Source organism: Schistocerca americana, chromosome 5 (assembly GCF_021461395.2).
Source record: "Schistocerca americana isolate TAMUIC-IGC-003095 chromosome 5, iqSchAmer2.1, whole genome shotgun sequence".
Classification (NCBI taxonomy): Eukaryota; Metazoa; Arthropoda; class Insecta; order Orthoptera; family Acrididae; genus Schistocerca; species Schistocerca americana.
The window spans coordinates 639,963,509-639,987,591 of NC_060123.1; the positions used below are offsets into that span (position 1 = coordinate 639,963,509).

The window sequence follows — 24,083 nt, forward strand, 5'->3', positions numbered from 1 at the left end:
AGACGCATCCAACACATGGCTAAGAAAAGGCAATATATACAGTGAGATGGAAGGATTCATGATTGCAATACAGGATCAAACAATAAACACCAGATACAGCAAGCATATTATTAAAGATCCCAATACCACAACAGATAAATGCAGACTTTGCAAACAACAAATAGAAACAGTAGATCACATCACAAGCGGATGTACAATACTAGCAAATACAGAATACCCCAGAAGACATGACAATGTAGCAAAAATAATACATCAACAGCTTGCCTTACAACATAAACTTATAAAACAACACGTTCCCATATACGAGTATGCACCACAAAATGTACTGGAGAATGATGAATACAAATTATACTGGAACAGAACCATTATAACAGATAAAACAACACCACATAACAAACCTGACATCATACTCACCAATAAAAAGAAGAAATTAACACAACTAATCGAAATATCCATACCCAATACAACAAATATACAAAAGAAAACAGGAGAAAAAATTGAAAAATATATCCAACTGGCTGAGGAAGTCAAGGACATGTGGCATCAGGATAAAGTTGACATTATACCAATTATACTATCGACTACAGGAGTCATACCACACAATATCCACCAGTACATCAATGCAATACAGCTACATCCAAACTTATATATACAACTACAGAAATCCGTAATTATTGATACATGTTCAATCACCCGAAAGTTCCTAAATGCAATATAACATATACCGTACAGTTAAAAGGAAGTCACGCTTGATCAAGGTCCGCGTCACTTTCCATTTTTGACCAGACATAACGTCTGAGAAAAGAAAGAAATAATAATGATGATGAGGCAATTATGGTAATGCACAATGTGACACACATAATACAATGCAACTGGTAATTTAAAATAACAGTGCACTAGTTGTCAGCATTATAAAATTACGTTACAATTGATAAATGCCTTTATATCATAGACTGAATGAGCAACTAACCAGTCATCTATAGGCTTAGCATACATCCAGGATTAGCCCGGAGATTCCTGATTTTTTAGTGGTGTGCAGGGTTACAAAAATGTCTAGGATTTGAGATTTTATGGCCTGGTGAAGATCTTTTTGACTTTTAGACATATTATGTTCGAGTTTGCCTTTTTAAACATATTCTTACGACCATATACCTCTCTCAGTTGGCCTTTGAGCAAGCACTGATGTCAATGGGGCGACATGGCTACCAATTCCACCACAACTTTTCACTTAGCCATTTGGCAACACAACAGGGGCAATGTGTTTATGTTGTTTTCATGTGCAAAGAAATTCATCTACACACTTTTGATCATTTTACTTCAATTTGTTTTTTATCTTATTGTTTGGCAATGGATAAAAGAAAGTGTGTGTTTAATGTTAACCTGCAACATGAATACAAATTTTTGAGATTTATTATGCGTTGAAAGTAACATTTAATGTGTTTATTGCACACTCTATACTGGAGAATTTTCTGTTGTACACACAGGAAATGGTGATATTAAAGACCATGTGAAAACAGCTAAACATAGGAGTGCTATTAATGCTAGTGCTTCACCAAGAGAAGCCAAATATGGCAATAACAGTGATCTGAAGTGTGCTACTAAAGAGGCTACATTTTCCTACCAAACTACTAGACATGAACTTACAGCCAGTTTCAAAACATCAAACTGCTTATCTAAACTACTTAAAAAGTTATGTGACTGAAAATTTTCCAGCCAGAACCAGAATCAAAGCAATTATGGTTATATCTAGTGAAAAGTGCAACTGAATAAATAAAGTTTAATGTTTCAGTGAACACTTTAGATTTTTAAGTAATTTCAAATATATATCCTGGGTTGGGCAGAAAGAGCAATGTAATCCTAGTTGTGTAGTGTTTATTAGAATGCTTGTTCTGATAATCATTTACAATGTTTTAAAGCTTACTACTAAATTATAGTGTTCCATGAGTTCATAGACAGTCTGTGGTATGGAGTATAACACATCTATTGCTTCTTACAGTGTAACAATGTACATTTCAGCATTTTACTTCTGGTACCTCATTTACAAACAGAGGTTTACTGTGTGGACTACGTGAAAAACCAGCAATTGTGCTAATGGCTTTCTTCTTGAGTATTAAGTTGTCATGCTTACATCTGGACTTAACACTGTAAAATAATACTATTTTTTACAATATTATGCTTTGGAAAAATTTTAAACACAGGATATTCTAATATCTGTATATTTCAGGTACACAATCTGTAAGTCACTTTGACAAATAAATTACTCTGAACAACTTAACACTAATATATTTCATATACTGACTCCAACATAATATATCATATTTCATCATCTAGATTTATTTCCAAAAACTTGAAATAACTTGGATCATCTGACAGAAGCTTGTCAGTTAGACTAAAAATGATCTGCTGACTTTCGTTTCCATTCAGCAAGAATCAGTTTGCTTTATGTCAATATTAAGTAACTGTCTTAGCAACACAAGTTTTGAGGCTACTGAAGTCATCACTACTGCAAAGAAAAACTGTATTACCTATATATCAGATGGTGCATGTAGTTAGTCGGTTGTTTGGGGTTTAAGGGACCAAACAGCAAGGTCATCAGTCCCTTGTTTCAAATGTGGCCCATTCCGCTAGTGTGACACCTCAGGAAAGTCAGAACAATAAAAGGGAAAAGACTAAAAATGTAAAAGGGCAGTCATGTTGTCAATGGTAAAAACAAAATGAGGTCTCAGCGCCCTGCCCCAACACCAGAGAGAGATTAAAAACCTTAAAACTGAGAATAAAAACCACTTTCCCGGAGGAAACCGAGAACCAGAGAGACCACCCAGGAATCGTCAGCCAACATCAAAGGTAAAGTGCGGTAGAGCCTGTACTTAGTACGCAGAGCCAAAAGAAGCGGGCATTCAACCAAAATGTGGGCTACTGACTGGAAGGCTCCACAACCACATAGTGGGGGTGGCTCATTACGCAAAAGAAAACCATGGGTCAGCCTGGTATGGCCAATGCGGAGACGACACAGTGTGGTCGAGTCCTTTCGGGAGAGGCGAAAGGAAGAACGCCACGGGCCTGGTGTCACCTTAATTGCACAAAGTTTATTAGACAGGGGAGTAGCCTCCCAAGAATTGGCCCATGACTGTGCGAAGTGGGATTTGATGTGAAGCCGTAAATCCGCTGCAGGAGGGGTTACACAAAACGGGGGGTAAGTGACTGCTCCCCCAGCCAAACGATCAGCGAGCTCATTACCCGGGATACCCACATGGCCAGAGACCCAAAGGATGTCAATGGAACAAGCACCACGGTGAATATCAGCGAGATGGTCATGGATGGCAGAGACCAAGGTATGGCGCGAAAAACACCGGTCAATAGCCAGAAGGCCACTCATTGAGTCCATACATAACAAAATGCGGTTGTGTTGGGACTGTTTAATAAAGATAAGGGTCTGGAAAATGGCCATCAATTCCGCAGTAAACACCCCACATGTAGGTGGCAGCAGATGAACTAAAAACAGTACTAACCCGAACCCTGAATGACCGATGGAACAGGAACTGGTGGATAAAAATCGGGAGTGGGCCCCGAAGACCCCACTGATGAAGGGTAAGTAAGATGTGATGGCGCCAGGCCGTGTCATAGGCCTTGCGAAGGTCAAAAAATACTGTAACCAAATGGCGGCCCTGGGAAAAAGCCTGCCGAACTGCAGATTCCAAGCGAAGTAAATTATCGATTGGAGACCATCCCTCTCGGAAGCCACACTGGTAAGGGAACAATAGATCCCGAGATTCGAGGACCCAATTGAGCCGATGGGCTACCATCCATTGAAGTAACTTACAAACAACATTGGTCAGACTAATTAGCCGATAGCTGTCAACAGATAGGGGGTTCTTACCAGGCTTAAGGACACGAACCACGATGCTATCCCTCCACTGAGAAGGGAAGTCACCCTGGAGCCAGATACGGTTAAATACCCAAAGAAGATGTTGCCGTTGTGGAGCATTGAGATGTTGAAGCAGTTGGTTATGAATGGAGTCTGGGCCAGGGGCTGTATCATGATAAGAAGATAGAGCAGAAAGAAATTCCCATTCAGTAAAAGGTTCATTGTAAGATTCTGACTCACAAGGGGTAAAACATAAGGTGGAAGCTTTGGCCCGCTGTTTCTGGTGAAGGAAAGCAGCCGGATAGGAGGCTGATGCTGATGCCACTGCAAAATGGGTCGCAAGATGTTCCGCAAGAGCAAACGGGTCCGTACAAAGGCCATCTGGGAGGTGAAGGCCTGGGAGGGTGGACTGCTGATGGCAACCTTGGAGAGAGCGAAATTAGCCCATACCCGTGACAGAGGGACAGTAGAACCGAGGGAAGAAACAAATCGTTCCCAACATATCCACTTGCTCTGTTTGATTAAATAACGGGCTTTAGCGCAAAGGCCTTTAAAGTTAGTAAGGCTGGCTACGGAAGGGTGCCTCTTAAAGTGTTGCACAGCTCGACAGCGATCACGGATGGCAATGGGAATGGCTATACTCCACCACGGGACTTGCCGGCGACGAAATGGTCCAGATGAGCGTGGGACAGCAAGGCTAGCAGCGTGAACAATCGTGTCAGACACGTCACGTAGGACATCATCAATACAACCCGACAAAGAGGGAGAAAACATGACCAGTGCAGTGTATAAAGGCCAATCGGCGCATTGGAAAGATCAACGAGGCAACCTGTCCATCGGGGAGCGGGAAGGGAGAGAGAGAATCAACGGGAAATGGTCACTATCACAAAGGTGTGGCGACCAATGTAATGAAGGGAGGAGAGAGGGAGAAGAAAGAGAAAGATCAATGGCAGAAAAGGTACCATGACCGGCACTGAAATGAGTAGGGGAGCCATCATTAAGAAGGCACAAGTCGTGGTCTGCAATAAACTGGTCTATGAGAAGACCTCGTCTAGATGGAAAGGCACTGCCCCACAAGGGATGATGAGCATTAAAATCTCCAAGGAGGAGGAAGGGAGGAGAAAGTTGCTAGAGAAGGGCAGTTAAGGCAGCAGGTATAAGATTCCCGTCAGGAGGGAGATAAAGACTGCAAACCATGACCTCAGAGTCCAGGTGGACCCTAACAGCAACCGCTTCCAATGTAGTTTGAAGAGGAATCCACGTGCTAGCAACGTCTGTACGGACCAACGTACAAACGACACCAGAAGCCTGCAGGGGGCCGACCCGATTTCGACAGAAAACACGGAACCCACAGAGTGTCGGTGAGTGATCATCAGTAAAATGAGATTCCTGTAGAACCACACAAGCTGTAGAGTAAGACAAAATAAGGGATTTCAACTCCAGAAGGAGACGGTAATATCCATTACAATTCCATTGGAAAACCACAGAACGATGATTCAAATGGGGGTTGAACAGGCTAAAGCCAGTCATGCTGTCGGGTCACCACCCGTCACCGACAAGGAGGGGGCGACATCCATGAACAACAGGTCAGAATCTGGTTGTGAAGCTGGGGATGGGACCTCTAGTGACACCAGAGGCTCCTTGTCTGGGGACTTATGTTTCTTCTTCTTTTCTGTTTGAGATCGAGGAGGGCTAAGCAGCATAAAAGAGCCAGCTGCAGCAAGATCGGGAACAGAAAGAGATCGGGCGACCTGGGGGCCAATAGACCATGGTTCTCGTGGTCGTCGCGTGGCAGGAGACCTTTGGCCTGGAAGGTGCCAGGAAGGGGTATCCCAGAAGGAGCGCCCTTGACTGGCAGACGCCGAAGATGTGGGACACTTCTCCAGCTGGGGAGTGGGAGCAGCGCCCGGAGGAGAAGGTGTGGGAGCCGCAGGGAGGGGTGGAGGTGAGGGGTCCGGGACTGGGGTAAGGAAGGGAGAGGAAGGGGTGAAGATGTAACCAAAGAGTAACTAGATTTCATGGACACAGGGTGAAGACATGTATACTTCTTACGGGCCTCTGTGTACGTTAAACGATCGAGTGACTTATACTCCTGTATCTTCTTTTCCTTCTTATATACTGGGCACTCTGGTGAATGTGGAGAATGATTGCCCTGACACTTAACACACACATGGAGTGGACGTCCACAGTCACCACAGATAGGGGCCTGTGAACAGTGGGAAGACACGTGTCCAAAACGCAAGCGCTTAAAACACCTCATAGGAGGTGGGATGTACGGCTTCACACCACATCGATAAACCATAATCTTTACCTTCTCAGGGAGGGTATCCCCTTCAAAGGCCAGGATAAAGGCACCAGTATCAATGCGATTGTCCTTAGGACCCTTCTGAACACGCGGAACAAAGTGAACACCCCGCCGTGCGAGATTGGCCCGAAGTTCCTCATCAGTTTGAAGGATGAGATCCCCGTGAAATATCACACCTTGAACCATATTTAGAGACTGGTGGGGGGTAATGGACACAGGGATTGTGCCAAGATGGGTACAGGCATGAAGGGCCGCAGACTGGGCAGCTGAAGCAGTTTTTATCAGCAACGAACGCGACCGCATCTTGCTCAGGGAGTCCACTTCGCCAAACTCGTCTTCAATGTGTTTCACAAAGAATAAAGGTTTGGTATTGGTGAAAGTATCCCCATCAGTCCTGGTGCAAACCAGATAATGGGGGAAACGTTTTGCCCCAAGCCAACAGGCCTGACCCTCTTCCTAGGGAGTAGCCGTGGAAGGGAAGGCCGAAGGGGCAAGAGAAGCAGCACTCGAAGAATCAGTTCCACGCAGAGAGACGGCCGCAGAAGAACGGCCAGAGTTCTGGATCCGTATGCGTTTCATTTGCATAGCGTCCGCCCTGATACCACCCACTCCGATCAGGGGCTCTCCTCACGGGCGCCACCCAGCCACAGCAAGGGCCGTCTGGCACGGCGGCCATTGCCAGGAGTTCCGATGCTCCAGGATGACGAGCAACCACTCCAAGGCTTGCATGAGGAGGTCACAGCTCAGGTATCAGAAATGTGATCCCTGTGTGTTCAGGGGGCTCAACCAAAAGGGTACATAGTGACCCAACCACACGGGCTGGCTACCGTCCTGGCTATGCACCCTAGCACCAGACAACGGCGTGAAAGAAAAGGTGGAATGTACTAGGAGGGCACACGTCGGAGACACTAGGTAAGGTGCTCTTCCCCAAATGGCTCACACTATGGAAGAGAAATTTAGTAATGGAGGTCAAACCCCAGAGGGGGACCAGGGAGTGCCAAAAGGAGGAGATGATTACACAACAAAGCCAAATTGTAAAACCAACAGAACCAGGAGGATTGCGAGGCCAACATAAGCAAGGACACCAAGAGAGGGAGAGGAGAGGGCAACGAGAAAGGAGCAAGGAGGGGAAAGGTGGGGAAGGGGAAGGAAATGCAGCCCTGGAAAGAAAGAAGGCTGCAATAGCTCGGGGCCCCGTGATAGCCACGCATGTATCCACAAAAGAGTTGTTGACCCCCTGGGGTGATGGTGCATGTAGGAGGGGTTCATATCTCAGGCACTATTCATCGCAGAGATAAGAGGTCAAATGTTTTGGGTAGCCTAGAGACCATTTGTATACCTATCAGAAGAACAGACAGAGTCTAGCTATCCTACAGCATAGTGTCAAAATTTAAACAATACACACTTCCTCCAGTCCAGGCAAATTGAGTAAATTGGTTGGCTCTTTTGCGTTAGGTGTGGTCTAGGGTGGACCTTAGGCAGCTTATAAAAGCACCACTTGTTCATGGTTGGTTCCTGAGAAAACCCTGATAAACTATGGTTTTTGGGTACTGAAAGTACCAACTGTAAGGATGGCCCCTTCTATAACTTCTGTTCATAGCAGATTGTCAAAATTTTTACCAAATGTTCCTAAGAACATTTTCTTGTGGAATCTTGAAACTTTTTGATATCATTATATGAGTATGTTATCAAGATCCAGAGGTTCAAAGTTACCACACATAAGCATAAAAAATATGAATGTAATACCCAGTCAGAGCCACCACTGTAAATGTAGTTTTAACTGACATATGAACACATAGCGAGGTTTCTTACATCCTTGCAAGGATTCTGGGATCATCAAACTATGTCTTTAGGCAGCATTTTTTCATCAAAAAAACTTTATGATGTGCTATATCTGTCTAATGGGCACTTCATGCCTACACAAATATGCCCAAAGTGGTACCACAGTAACAGAAAATGGGCTAAAAACAGTATTAACATGCCGGAAAAGAACTTAAAATGACTGCCAAAAATTACATAAAACTGGAAGCAGTGAAAATTCAGTAAAATATTTCTTATTTCATTTGTACTCTTTCAAGATATGAATCGCAAGCTGTGCATTTTCGGTGAACTGAGACAGATGAGGAAAGTATCCAGAATAAATGTAAAGCAAATGACTGTCTTAATCTTCTATTAAACAAATTTTTTGTTGTGTTTGTGTGACAAGATATATAAATATGTTGAAGTATGTAAATGAAATGTCAAAACTTTACTGACCTATAGAATTCATTCTATACAAGTGGCCCCCAGTGGAACAGTGCTCCTGACAGAGCACAAAAAAGGTAAATATGATCCTCTTTAAAAGACTCTGACAGAGAAGTGGGGAACCAGCTGTCTCAATCCTCATTCTGCTTTCCTCACCAAAAATTTTGGCACGCAAACATATTCACACTTTTTTGTGCTTAAAGAGAGTAGCCAAGAGACAGTGATGGTGGAAGAGAGAGGAGACAATGATGGTAGGAGACAGGAAGTTGCAGTGACAGAAAACAAGGGATGGATGAAGATAATAACAATGCAAGCCAAAGAGATAGGAGATACTGATGGTCAGTGAGAGACGGTGGCAATAAAAGAAAGAGAGAGGTGGATGGAGATACAAGCAGTGTGAACGAATGAGAGGAGAGACAGTAGAAACAAGAAACACACATGAGCGGAGACCAACTTTAAGATGGAGGTATAGGGAAGAATTCATTTTGGACAGACATTTTATACACGAGAGTATAGGAGAAAAAATTAGTCAGACCCACTCCAGCAGGTGCAGTTTTTTGCTGGTAGTATCACACTAGATCCAATGAATGATGGCATTATTTACATTATTATCTCCCTTTTTATGTACTGGAACTATCCTAGAGAATTTAAGCTACATATGAAAATATCCCTCTAATATACAGTTGTTTATATGATATTTGAACAGGTCTTGGGTCTTGAATACAATCTATTATTATACGAAACCACATGAGACCTCAAAGAAACAAAACTTACTTGTATTTCCTTATGATCTAACTCTGATGAACTGATACCAGATTTGATAGTAGCACTTCCTACTTCAGCTGATTTAATGAAAAAAAATCACTGAATTCTTGGGGTGAGAGATTAATTTTGTTATTTCTTGTATTTTTAACACCACTATTTATTAGTTTCCATACAGCTTTCCACTTTTCCATTTATTTGGTGAATTCTCAATACTACCTCTTTTTTATTTATTTACAACATGCTCCATTACAAATATTTGCAGTACTGTGTGTGTGTGTGTGTGTGTGTGTGTGTGTGTGTGTTAAGTGTAATGAGTGTTTGTGTTTGACAATGATAATGATGGTGATGACGGAAGGGAGAGGGTGAAACCTGGTGCTGACCACTGCCTACTGCTCGCAAACAGCACCAAGGGGGCAGTTAAGCTTCACATCCCCATCTGATGGACAGATCACCATTAACAGTCACACTCTCTTATTTCATGAGACACTGTGGAGAGCTTTGGTATTTAAATCAGAACATTGGCATAAAGTCTAGTGATCAGGAACTTTATCCCACCACCTCTCCTCCCCTTGCTGGCCAAATACTGACAATTAAAATTATTTCCACCACCAGGATTCTAACTAGGTTTCCCAGGGTCAAGCACTACTGCACAAGCATGTTATCAATTCCATTGAGGAGGTCATACCAGATTAGTTGGAAGTTTAGCATACCATGGACTTTTCTGTTTGGAACATTAGTTTTAAAACCTTTGTGAATTATTTTGCATTCTTTATAGGATGAAAAACCTGAGTCGAAACAAGGCCCCCGGAGTAGACAACATTCCATTGGAACTACTGACGGCCTTGGGAGAGCCAGTCCTGACAAAACTCTACCATCTGGTGAGCAAGATGTATGAAACAGGCGAAATACCCTCAGACTTCAAGAAGAATATAATAATTCCAATCCCAAAGAAAGCAGGTGTTGACAGATGTGAAAATTACCGAACAATCAGTTTAATAAGCCACAGCTGCAAAATACTAACACGAATTCTTTACAGACGAATGGAAAAACTAGTAGAAGCCAACCTCGGGGAAGATCAGTTTGGCAAGGGAGTAAGACAGGGTTGTAGCCTCTCCCCGATGTTATTCAATCTGTATATTGAGCAAGCAGTAAACGAAACAAAAGAAAAATTCGGAGTAGGTATTAAAATCCATGGAGAAGAAATAAAAACTTTGAGGTTCGCTGATGAATTGTAATTCTGTCAGAGACAGCAAAGGACTTGGAAGAGCAGTTGAACTGAATGGATGGTGTCTTGAAGGGAGGATATAAGATGACCATCAACAAAAGCAAAACGAGGATAATGGAATGTAGTCGAATTAAGTCGGGGTGATGTTGAGGGTATTAGATTAGGAAATGAGACACTTAAAGTAGTAAAGGAGTTTTGCTATTAGGGGAGCAAAATAACTGATGATGACCGAAGTAGAGAGGATATAAAATGTAGACTGGCAATGGCAAGGAAATCGTTTCTGAAGAAGAGAAATTTGTTAACATCAAGTATAGATTTAAGAGTCAGGAAGTCATTTCTGAAAGTATTTGTATGGAGTGTAGCCATGTATGGAAGTGAAACATGGACGATAAATAGTTTGGACAAGAAGAGAATAGAAGCTTTTGAAATGTGGTGCTACAGAAGAATGCTGAAGATTAGATGGGTAGATCACATAACTAATGAGGAAGTATTGAATAGGATTGGGGAGAAGAGAAGTTTGTGGCACAACTTGACCAGAAGAAGGGATCGGTTGGTAGGACATGTTCTGAGGCATCAAGGGATCACCAATTTAGTATTGGAGGGCAGCGTGGAGGGTAAAAATCTTAGGGGAAGACCAAGAGATGAATACACTAAGCAGATTCAGAAGGATGTAGGTTGCAGTAGGTACTGGGAGATGAAGAAGCTTGCACAGGATAGAGTAGCATGGAGAGCTGCATCAAACCAGTCTCAGGACTGAAGACCACAACAACAACAACAACATAGGAATAATGTCATTAAATTGTGTCAGAGAGCTCTAAAGCCAATCAAGTATGACCTTTGCTGACAAATCATTACTTATATTATAATGTGTCACCCTCACACTGACCACCTAGTCTGTCTGCAAAGGACTAACTAACTCTAATAGTTGGAACCTACTTGTATAATTTACAGATAGAGACTTATGTGGATGGGCTTGCAGACTGACTGGCTGCAGAAAAGTTTTCAGCCAGAGAAAGGTGCCCATTCACAGGCTGACTGCATCTATTGCTAGCAAAGTTCATGAGTCCACAGGCAGAACATGCACACCACAGGAAGTTGAGTAAAGCAATATAGGAAAAGACCCTCACTGAAATAATAATAATAATAATAATAATAATAATAATAATAATAATAATAATTGTGGACATTCCTAAATGTATGGATGAATAACCCTTTAACATAGTACTTCTGTCTACCTGTTCATAAAGCCACACTCTGTAGACCTTTGTTCACAATCTTATTGCCAAGAGAAATGGTAATGGCACCTGTGAGTGTGATGCCACTATTAATAAGTACTGTATATTCTGATTTTATACATTATAAATTATGACATCAAAAGTTTGAGAGTTTATTGTGTTGTAGTCCTTTCTTCAATTAACTGCTTGGTGTATGTACTTACCAGGTTGTTGGCATAGTGCTTTTCAAATGATGTAATCACCTTAATTGCAGTTTCTTGAAAATTATGCGTAAGTGAGATACAGTACAGATTTAAAATTATACAGTGAAACATTTTATATACACTCCTGGAAATGGAAAAAAGAACACATTGACACCGGTGTGTCAGACCCACCATACTTGCTCTGGACACTGTGAGAGGGCTGTACAAGCAATGATCACACGCACGGCACAGCGGACACACCAGGAACCGCGGTGTTGGCCGTCGAATGGCGCTAGCTGCGCAGCATTTGTGCACTGCCGCCGTCAGTGTCAGCCAGTTTGCCGTGGCATACGGAGCTCCATCGCAGTCTTTAACACTGGTAGCATGCCGCGACAGCGTGGACGTGAACCGTATGCGCAGTTGACGGACTTTGAGCGAGGGCATATAGTGGGCATGCGGGAGGCCGGGTGGACGTACCGCTGAATTGCTCAACACGTGGGGCGTGAGGTCTCCACAGTACATCGATGTTGTCGCCAGTGGTCGGCGGAAGGTGCACGTGCCCGTCGACCTGGGACCGGACCGCAGCGACGCACGCCAAGACCGTAGGATCCTACGCAGTGCCGTAGGGGACCGCACCGCCACTTCCCAGCAAATTAGGGACACTGTTGCTCCTGGGGTATCGGCGAGGACCATTCGCAACCGTCTCCATGAAGCTGGGCTACGGTCCCGCGCACCGTTAGGCCGTCTTCCGCTCACGCCCCAACATCGTGCAGCCCGCCTCCAGTGGTGTCGCGACAGGCGTGAATGGAGGGACGAATGGAGACGTGTCATCTTCAGCGATGAGAGTCGCTTCTGCCTTGGTGCCAATGATGGTCGTATGCGTGTTTGGCGCCGTGCAGGTGAGCGCCACAATCAGGACTGCATACGACCGAGGCACACAGGGCCAACACCCGGCATCATGGTGTGGGGAGCGATCTCCTACACTGGCCGTACACCACTGGTGATCGTCAAGGGGACACTGAATAGTGCACGGTACATCCAAACCGTCATCGAACCCATCGTTCTACCATTCCTAGACCGGCAAGGGAACTTGCTGTTCCAACAGGACAATGCACGTCCGCATGTATCCCGTGCCACCCAAGGTGCTCTAGAAGGTGTAAGTCAACTACCCTGGCCAGCAAGATCTCCGGATCTGTCCCCCATTGAGCATGTTTGGGACTGGATGAAGCGTCGTCTCACGTGGTCTGCACGTCCAGCACGAACACTGGTCCAACTGAGGAGCCAGGTGGAAATGGCATGGCAAGCCGTTCCACAGGACTACATCCAGCATCTCTACGATCGTCTCCATGGGAGAATAGCAGCCTGCATTGCTGCTAAAGGTGGATATACACTGTACTAGTGCCGACATTGTGCATGCTCTGTTGCCTGTGTCTATGTGCCTGTGGTTCTGTCAGTGTGATCATGTGATGTATCTGACCCCAGGAATGTGTCAATAAAGTTTCCCCTTCCTGGGACAATGAATTCACAGTGTTCTTATTTCAATTTCCAGGAGTGTATTTCATCATTATTCTTTCCCCAATGAACCACAGACCTTGCCAAGGTCAGGTGGCTTGCATGTCTCAACAATACAGATAGCTATACTGTAGGTGCGAGCACAACTGATGTATGTCTGTGGGAGATGCCAGACAAATATGTGGTTCCTGAAGAGAGGCAGGAACCTTTTCCATAGCTGCAGGGGCAACAGTCTGGATGATTGACTAATCTGGCCTTGCAACATCAACTAATACGGCCTTGCTATGCTGGTACTGTGAATGGCCGAAAGCAAGGGGAAACTACAGCTGTCACATTTTTTTTAGGCCATGCAGCTCTACTGTACAGTTAAATAATGATGGCATCTGCTTGGGTAAAATATTCTAGAGGTAAAATCCAGGTGGGGACTACCCTGGGGAATATCATCACTAAAAAAACTTTATTTCTACAGGCTGGAGCATAGAATGTTAGATCCCTTAATCAGGAAGGTAGGTTAGAAAATTTAAAAAGGGAAATGAATAGGTTGAAGTTAGATGCAGTGGGAACTAGTGCTGTTCAGTAACAGGATGGACAGGAATTCTGGCTAGATGAGTACAGGGTTATAAATACCAAATCAAACAGGGGTAATGCAGGTCTAAATATAATGAATGAAAAATGGGGATGCAGGTTAGCTACTATGAACAGCAGAGTGAAAATTTTATTGTAGCCACGACTGGCTCAAAGGCAACACCTACCACAGCAGTACAAGTTGATAAGCCAACGAGTTCCACAGATTATGAGATTGAAAGGATGAATTATGAGATAAAACAAATTATTCAGGTAGTTAAGTGTGAGGAAAGTTTAGTTGTGATGGGGTCCTGTAATACAACAGTAGGAAAAGGAAGAGAAGGAAAAATAGTAGGAGAATATGTACTCAGGGAAAAAGAATGAAGGAGAAAACCACCTGGTAGAATTTTTCGCAGAGCATAATTTAATCATCAACACTTGGTGTAAGAATCACAAAAGAAGACTGTATATGAGGAAGAGACATGGGGACAAGAAAATTTCATATTGGATATATGATGGTAACACAGAGATTTGGGAATCAGATTTTAAACTGTTAACATTTCCATGGACAAATGTGGGCTCTGACTGTAATTTATTGGTAGCAAACTGTAAAACTAAAACTGAAGAAATTGCAAAAGGTGGGAAATTAAGGAGATGGAACCTGGATAAGTTCAAGGAACCAAAGTGAGCACTAGCCAATGTTGGACTGAAACAGGGGAAAGGAATACAATAACAGATAACTGGACAGCTTTGCGAGAGGAGATGGGGAAGGAGCAGATGATCAAATAGGTAAAAGAAGGCCCAGTAGAAATCCTTGAAAATCACAGGTGATATTGAATTTGGGGCCTAATTGAGGAAAGGAGAAAATATAAAAATGCAGAAAATGATGAAAGTGAAAGGGAATATGGACATCTAATAAAATTAGATTGACACAAAGTGCAAAATGGCTATGCAGGAATGCCTACATGACAAATGCAAGTCTACAGAGGCATATAGAACCAGGGGAAAGATAAATACTGCCTATAAGAGATTCAAAGAAGCCTTTGCAGAAAAAGAAGTAGTTGCATGAATAGCTCAGACAGAAAACCAGTATTAAGCAAAGAAGGGAAAGACGAAAGATATAAGGCATATATAGAGGGGCTATACAAGGGACATGACCTTCAAGGAAATACTACAGAAAGGGAAGAGGAAGTAAATGAAGATGAGATGGGAAACATGATACTGTCAGAAGAATATGACAAAGCACTAAAAGACCCAACTGAAACAAGCCCCCAAGAGTAGATGACATTCCTTCAGAACTACTGTCATTTTGTGACAGCCAGTCATGACAAAACTATTCCACCTGGTGTGCAAGGTGTGTGAGATAGATGAAACACCTTCAGGCTTCAAGAAGAATGTAATAATTGCAATCCCAAAGAAAGCAGGCACTGACAGGTATGATTAATACTGAACTATCACTTTAATATTCTAGTTCAAAATAAAAGACTGGATAAATTGGTAGAAGCGAACTGTGGGGAAGATCAGTTTGGGTTGCGGAGAAATGTAGGAACATGCAAGGCAATAATGGTGCTATGAAACGCTGAGGAAAGGCAAACCTACATTTATATAATTTGTAGATGTAGAGCCATGAGCCATGGACCTTGCCATTGTTGGGGAGGCTTACATGCCTCAGCGATACAGATAGCCATACCATAGGTGCAACCACAATGGTGGGGTTTCTGTTGAAAGGCCAAACATACATGTGGTTCCTGAAGAGGGGCAGCAGCCTTTTCAGTAGTTGCAGGGGCAACAGTCTGGATGATTGATCTGGCCTTGTAACCAAAACGGCCTTGCTGTGCTGGTACTGCAAATGGCCGACAGCCAGGATAGCCCTAATTTTTCCCAACGGCATGCAGCTTTACTGTATGGTTAAATAATGATGGTGCCCTCTTGGGTTGTATTTCAGAAGTAAAATAGTTCCCCATTCGGATCTCTGGGTGGGGACTACTCGGGAGGATGTTGTTATCAGGAGAAACAAAACAGGCGTTCTATGGATCGGATCGTGGAATGTGAGATCTCTGAATCAGGCAGGTAGGTTAGAAAATTTTAAAAGGTTAAAGTTGAAGTTAGTGCAGTTCGATGGCAGGAGGAATAAGACTTCTGGTCAGGTAAATTCAGGGTTATAAATACAAAATCAAATAGGGGCAATTCAGCAGTTGGTTTAATAATGAATTTAAAAAAAAAGTGTGGATAAGCTACTACAAACAGCACAGTGAATGCATTAGTGTAGCCAAGACAGACATGAAGCCCATACCTACCACAGTAGTACAAGTTTATATGCCAACTAGCTCTGCAGATGATGAAGAGATTGAATAAATTTATGTTGTGATAAAAGAAATTATTCACATAGTTCAGGGAGAGGAAAATTTAATAGTCATGTGGGACTGGAATTCGATAGCAGGAAAAGGAAGAGAAGGAATAGTAGTAGGTGAATATGGACTGGGGATAAGGAATGAAAGAGGAAGCTGCCTGTTAGAACTTTGCACAGAGCATAACCTAATCATAGCTAATACTTTGTTTAAGAATCATGAAAGAAGGTTGTATATGTGGAAGAGGCCTGGAGACACTGGAAGGTTTCACATAGAATATATAATGGTAACACAGAGTTTTAGGAACCAGGTTTTAAATTGTAAGACATTTCCAGGGGCAGATGTGGACTCAGGCCACAATTTATTTATTATGAACAGTAGATTAAAACTGAAGAAATTGCAAAAAGGTGGGAACTTAAGCAGATGGGACCCAGGTAAACTGAAAGAAACAGAGGTTTTAGAGGGTTTCAGAGGGAGCATTAGGGAACAATTGACAAGAACAGGGAAACGGAATATAGAAGGAGAATGAGTAGCTTTGAGAGATGAAATAGTGAAGGCAGCAGAGAATCAAGTAGGTAAAAAGACAAGGGCTAGTAGAAATCCTTGGATAACAGAAGAGATATTGAATTTAACTGATGAATGGAGGAAACATAAAAATGCAGTAAATGAAGTAGGTGAAAAGGAATACAAACATCTCAAAAATGAGATTGACAGGAAGTGCAAAATGGCGATGCAGGGGAGGCCAGAGGACAAATGCAAGGATGTAGAGGCGTATATGACTAGAGGTAAGATAGATACTGCCTACAGGAAAATTAAAGAGACCTTTAGAGGAAAGAGAACCACCTGTACGAATATCAAGAGCTCAGATGGAAAACCAATCCTAAGCAAAGAGGGGAAAACAGAAAGGTGGAAGGAGCGTATAGAGGGTCTATAAAAGGGCAGTGTACTAGAGTGCAATATTATGGAAATGGAAGAGGATGTAGACAAAGATGAAATAGGAGATATGATACTGTTTGAAGAATTTGACATAGCGCTGAAACACCTAAATCGTAACAAGGCCCCGGGTGTAGACAACATTCAATTGGAACTACTGATAGCCTTGGGAGAGCCAGCCCTGACAAAACTCTACCATCTGGTGAGCAAGATGTACGAGACAGGTGAAATACCCTCAGATTTCAAGAAGAATATAATAATTCCAATCCCAAAGAAAGCAAGTGTTGACAGGTGGGAAAATTATCGAACTATCAGTTTAATAAATCACGGCTGCAAAATACTAACACAAATTCTTTACAGACGAACTGAAAAACTGGTAGAAGCTGACCTCGGGGAAGATCAATTTGGATTCCGTAGAAATGCAGAAGCACGTGAGGTAATACTGACCCTATGACTTGTCTTAGAAGATAGATTAAGGAAAGGCAAACCTATGTTTCTAACATTTGTAGACTTACAGAAAGCTTTTGACAGTGTTGACTGGAATACCCTCTTTCAAATTCTGAAGGTGGCAGGGGTCAAATATAGGGAATGAAAGGCTATTTACAATTTGTACAGAAACCAGATGGCAGTTATAAGAGTCGCTGGGCATGAAAGGGAAGCAGTGGTTGAGAATGGAGTGAGACAGGGTTGTAGTCTGTCTCCAATGTTATTTCATCTGTATACTGAGCAAGCAGTAAAGTAAACAAAAGAAAAATTTGGAGTAGGAATTAAAATCAATGGAGAACAAATAAAAACTTTGAGGTTTGCTGACGACATTGTAAGAGCTGTTGAATGGAATGGACAGTGTCTTGAAAGGAGGATATAAGATGAACATAAACAAAAGCAAAACGAGGCTAATGGAATGTAGTCGAATTAAACCAGGTGATGCTGAGGGAATCAGATTAGGAAATGAGACACTTAAAGAACCGTAGTGGATGAGTTCTGCTATTTGGGGAGCAAAATAACTGATCATGGTCGAAGTAGAGAGGATATAAAATGTAGACTGGCAATGGCAAAGAAAGCATTTCTGAAGAAGAGAAATTTGTTAAAGTCAAGTAGAGATGTAAGTGCCAGGAAGTCTTTCCTGAAAATATTTGTATGGACTGTAGCCCTGTATGGAAGTTAAAAATGGACAATAAACAGTTTAGACAAGACAAGAATAGACACTTTCAAAATGTGGTACTAAGGAAGAATGTTGAAGATTAGATGGGTAGATCACTTAACTAATGATGAGGTACTGAATAGAAGTGGGGGGAAGAGGAATTTGTGGCACAACTTGACTTTAAGGGGTCAGTTGGTAGGACACGTTCTGAGGCATCAAGGAATCACCAATTTAGTACTGGAGGGAAGTGTGGAAGGTGAAACTTGTAGAGGGAGACCAAGAGACGAGTACACTAAGCAGATTCAGAGGAATGTAGGTTGCAGCAGTTACTCAGAGATGAAGAAGCTTGCAAGGATAGAGTAGCATGGATATCTGCATCAAACTAATCTCTGAACTGAAGACCACAATAACAGATGTAGAGAAAAATTTTGACTATGTTGACTGGAATAAACATTTTGAGCGTCGAAGGCAGCAGGGATACAATACAGGGAGAGAAAGGTTATATAAACATGTACAGAAACCACACGGCAGTTATAACAATTGAAGGGCATGAAAGGAAAGCAGTAGTTGAGAAGAGAGTGAGACAGGGTTGCTACCTATCCCTGATGTTATTTGTTTTTTAAGCTGAACAGGCAGTACAGGAAATGAAAAAAAGTAGATGTTCAAATGTGTGTGAATTCCTATGGGACCAAACTGCTGAGGTCATCAGTCCCTAGACTTACACACTACTTAAACTAACTTAGGGCCTACGCTAAAGACAACACACACACACCCAAACCCGAGGGAGGACTCGAACCTCCGGCGGGGAGTGGCCGCCCGATTCGTGACATGGTGCCTAAAAATAAGTAGAAAGGGGTAAAGTTCAGGGAGAAGGAATAAAAATTTGATGTTTGCCCATGACATTGTAATTTGCAAGTCACTTGGAAGAGTAGCTGAATGTAGGCCTAATGGTCAATGTGTTGAAAGGAGGATATATGATTAACATCAACAAAAGCGAAACAAAGGTGATGGGATGTAGAGAATTAAATCAGGTAATTCCTAGGTAATTATATTAGGAAATGAGACAGTAAAAGTAGTAGATGAGTTTTGCTATTTTTGTAGTAATATAACTGGTGGTGGTTGAAGTAGAGAAGGTATAGGCTAATATGCAGACTAGGAAGGAAAGCGTTTCTGAAGAAGAGAAATTTGTTAACATAAAATATAAATTTAAGTGTTATGAACTCTTTTCTGAAGATATTTGTGTTCAGTATAGCCTTACAGGGAAGAGAATTGTGGACAACAAGCAGTTCAGACAAGAATATAGAAGCGTCTGAAATATGATAGTACAGAAAATGCTGAAGATTGGTTGCCAGTTTTTTACTTATTACTAATTTATTACCAGTTCTATGGCATCCACCAGCTATATCTAAGCAGACAGCATCAAGATACAATAATATTACTACAATCAAATGAACGGAATACTGCTATTTAAGCTATTCTACTAATAAGGATACCATAAACATATTGAAGTTAAGAACTAGATGGGTGAGCAGCGTAACCAATGCAGTGCTGAACAGAACTGAGAGGAAAAGAAATGTGTAGCTTAACTTGAATAAAAGAAGGGGTCAGTCGCTAGGACACTTCCTGAGACATGAAGGAACCATCAATTTAGCACCTCCCCTCCATCACCAAGACCTAACTCCAGACCCACACCCAGCAGTTCAAATGTACATCCCCATTTGATTTTATAACATTGTGTAGAAAGGAAAACTGTACACTGCTATTTTTGTTGTGTCGACTTTGTTACAACTACAGTGTGGCACCCACCAACACAAGTCCAAGAAACCAGAAACTTTATGTACGATTAAGGGGAGAGTAGAAGGTATGTTACATATTTTAGAGTGATTTAATTAAGTTTTAACTGTATTGTGATAAATTTGTGTAATTTTGTACTGGGATGTACAAATACAATGGAAATTGTGTAAGTTTGTCTACGAATGAATGACGGAACACGTAAATATATAAATGCCAGTGTAGTAAACATAAAGTCTCACAACGCAACACAGTTTATGTCACTATCTAGGGTGAGGGGGTGGAACCAAAACTTTCGATTGACCCAACCAAAGTTCAACGAGTGTGAGGCGAAAATATACTGGTAAATCAATGAAGTATTGGTTACATTATTCTGGATGCTGCTGCACGTGACGTTTCTTGTTTATTTGCCTCTCATTAAAAACACGGACTGAAGGTGGAACTATCTTTTCAAGTTTTCGGAAATTTTTGTTTCGGGCAAATTAACTGCTCATAAAACGAATGAGCGATGAAAGTAGCTAACCGATAGTAATAATCCAGAGTAAGAAACCCTTGTTTCACGCCAGGAGGTATTTTAGAACTTACGAGACGTGTGCTGATAATGCAAACGTAGGGCTTCCGTGTGTTCAACTGACGCTACCATTCTCCCGGATTATGCGACCCGATAAATAAATAAATAGCAAATGCGATGAAAATATTTACCACTATCATCGATTCGTATTTACGTAACATGCACAAGTCGGTTTTTATAATGTTTCACCGATATCTTTCTGAACACCATATGTTCAACAAGATACATCGGCGTGTCGCTCCCGTCAATGGTGAGGAAGCTATTGTTGTACAAAATTAGCCAATACGAATCCCACCAAATGTAACTGCCAGAACTATCTCACAGCTGCAGTAAATAACTCTTCTAACATACTGATTGCACTATTACTGTGAATAATTTACTACAAAACGCTACAACAAACCTGTGGGGAATGAAACTCTCACTAATCAAACAGTGAATGTGTAAGTTTTCATCGTTTGATACGTCCATACGTGCTAGGGGGCTACATATTACGCGAACAATGGTTGCTCACAGCAAGACTTACATGAACTAACCTACGTGCTGTGGGTAAGGGGGGGGGGAGCAAAAGTGTTTACTATTATTATAATATTATTAGTAGTGCTAATACTATTATTATTATTATTATTATTATTATTATTATTATTACTACTACTACTACTGCTACGATGTTGCTGGGTCAAGCTGCTGGTGCTGCTGCTACCCGTGACAGAATCAGTGTTTTCAAATAGTTGCATTCATGTTTCGTTAAAATATATAAATCCTTTACCTGCAACAGTTTGATTTCTTTCATACAATCAAGGCGAGCCTTTGCGTCCATCATCTCGAAGATTTGCACTTTTTTCAAGGCAACGACTGATCCGTCCACTTTGCTACGTGCTCTATAAACGACGCTAAATTGTCCTTTGCCGATCTGTCGCTCAACGTTAAACTGATTTAAGCTTCCGTAACGCGACTCCCCTAGGTTGGCCGTCAGAGCCAGAATTTCCGCGTCACTCATGTCGCGAAGGGGCTTATGCGCACACTTTTCGCGTCAACGTACTTTCTGTTCCGCGCCGTCAATTGGAATGTGGGGCGGCGACGCGACTTCCCCTACGGAACGACTGCGCAGACGCAAGATTCGACAAGTAACAGGTGACAACCTACGCTCTCCAGCTTTGACTTGCGCTCTCGTAAACATTCTGCTTGATTGAGTGTATGAGGTAGCCGATGTCGCTTCATCATATCAGCGACACAGTTTCTTTTCATCACAGAAACGTCGTATTCCGACTTGTAGCTCTCAACAGCTGCTAAAGTGGTATCATTGACGTTGCGATGCGTCATTGCCATTGTTTACGCTTACAGTTGCTAAGTAACGGTGTTATTGCTTTTTACCGTCGGAAGGAGAAAGCTTAGACTAGCTGTATCTGAGATCAGAAAACCGTATAAAAACTCATGGTACTGTAATTTTGATCGTCTTCTTGTCGTATGAATTAACTGTGACTGTCGCGGCGAATTCAGACACGTGTACATAGTGGTCGTTGTTTTGCTGTCCTGTTACCTAGCAACGCAGTATTTACGTCTACTATTCATCAGCACTTGAAGGTTATCGACCAAAGCACACATGACAAAGAGACACGACAGTCCATTTTCATAGCTTCATTCGTGGCAGTGTTCATAGTAATCATTACTGCCCTATATCAACATCTCTGTTCGTTGACAGGCGGAGAGGAGCAAGAGACTACAACCATTTTTAGATATTCACGTTTTATGTCATAAGAAAGGCCTACGCAATTTTGAAGAATTAAGGGCAGGAGCTTAGGCAACAAATAAGTATCCACAATATCCGCTTGCCATCTATTAACATGTACAGTAAATGACTTTGTGAAAATTTCTTGGCAAGATTCCCATGTAATGGATATTGTGACTACCCTCTACAGGAATAGGACCTACTTTCTTGTCGTCTGTATAATGTACGATACTCATGGTAGTCTAAAATGGTCACTGTTATTTTAATGCATTTTTGTGATGCATCGTAGTTCAAGGGCGCCCGTATGATAGTTTGTACCGGGGCGGGGACTAGACATGGGGGGTTCGGAGTATTTTTAATATTTTGGAAGCGTAAGATGACTTTTAAGTAGCCAATAAAAAGTTCCAATTCCGACCCTGTTAACAACCTGCGTAATACCGATTTTTAAACCATTTTCTAACCACTTGACAATGGCTGAGATCTCTGCCGAAAGCTCATGGACAGTAAAACACTTGACGAGGCTGGAAACCCGACAATATTTTAAAAGAAATTTAAGGCTTGCAAAACACACTTATTCCAAACAGCCTGTGACCGCAAGTTTGATTAACACTCCACATCTGGAGATCACACTAAGCGTTAGAGGGAGCGCGTCGAGACTGTTTTTCCTAGCGTCTGTCTCTCCCCATTGTATTATTGAGAAGTAAGACAGCTCCCAAAGCAGTTGTCACTTCTGAATTAATGGGATGCTAACTTCAACGAGACAGCTGACAGTTTCTTTTCTGTTCTTGTCCAGTGTGAACGACGCCCCATATTTATTCATATGGCTCACATGCAGTGTAGAAATACGGGATTAACGTTACTATATGAATATAACAAGAATACAGATAGACGGAACTACATATAAAAATAACTACATGTCAATGTCTAAGATCCCCTAATCCATATAAGAGCTGTATTGTCAGCTTTCATCAGGCCGCTCCAACTACGCTGATTGGAGCGCAAGGGGCATACATCACTAATATGCTTGATTTGCAAAGTGCGTCTGCGCGTCGACCATGGCCATTGCGAGCTCTGTTCGGTTTGACCCATAGTTTCCCTTCGAGTTCTGTGCGAGCAGTAACACAGTTATGCTCTCGGAACCACTTCGCTCCTTCTCAGCAGGGTGACAATTCTGATCCCACAGGTCTCTCGCCTCGATATTACTGGCATCTAGCTGTTCTGTTTGCCATAACGGTGGGTTTGTATTTCGTCGTAGACCGCTACGTACACTGTGTGATCAAAAGTATCCGGACACCCCCAAAAACCTACGTTTTTCAAATTAGGTGCATTGTGCTGTCACCTACTGCCAGGTACTTCACATCAGCGACTTCAGCAGTCATTAGAAATCGTGAGAGCAGAGTGGGGCGCTCCGCGGAACTCTTGGACTTCGAACTTCGTCAGGAGATGGGTGTCACTTGTGTCATACGACTGTATGCGAGATTTCCACACTCCTAAACATTCCTAGATCCACTATTTCTGATGTGATAATGAAGTGGAAACCTGAAGGGACATGTACAGCACAAAAGCGTACGGGCCGACATCGTCTGTTGACTGACAGTGACCGCCGACAGCTGAAGAGGGTCGTAATGTGTAATAGGCAGACATCTGTCCAGACCATCACACAGGAATTCCAAACT

The 24,083-nt window shown here is 42.3% G+C and overlaps 1 protein-coding gene across 1 annotated transcript in view; it reads right to left on the reverse strand.

Annotated features, from left to right (window-relative positions):
- Window positions 1-21,972, reverse strand: part of LOC124615867 (serine/threonine-protein kinase Nek7-like) — a 64,032-nt gene extending 42,060 nt beyond the window's left edge. Inside the window, exon 1 of the mRNA XM_047144027.1 lies at window positions 21,448-21,972. Within this exon, the coding sequence (XP_046999983.1) occupies window positions 21,448-21,678 (231 nt within the window). The 5' untranslated portion in view covers window positions 21,679-21,972. The remainder of the gene's footprint in view (window positions 1-21,447) is intronic.
- Between the last annotated feature and the right edge of the window lie 2,111 nt (window positions 21,973-24,083).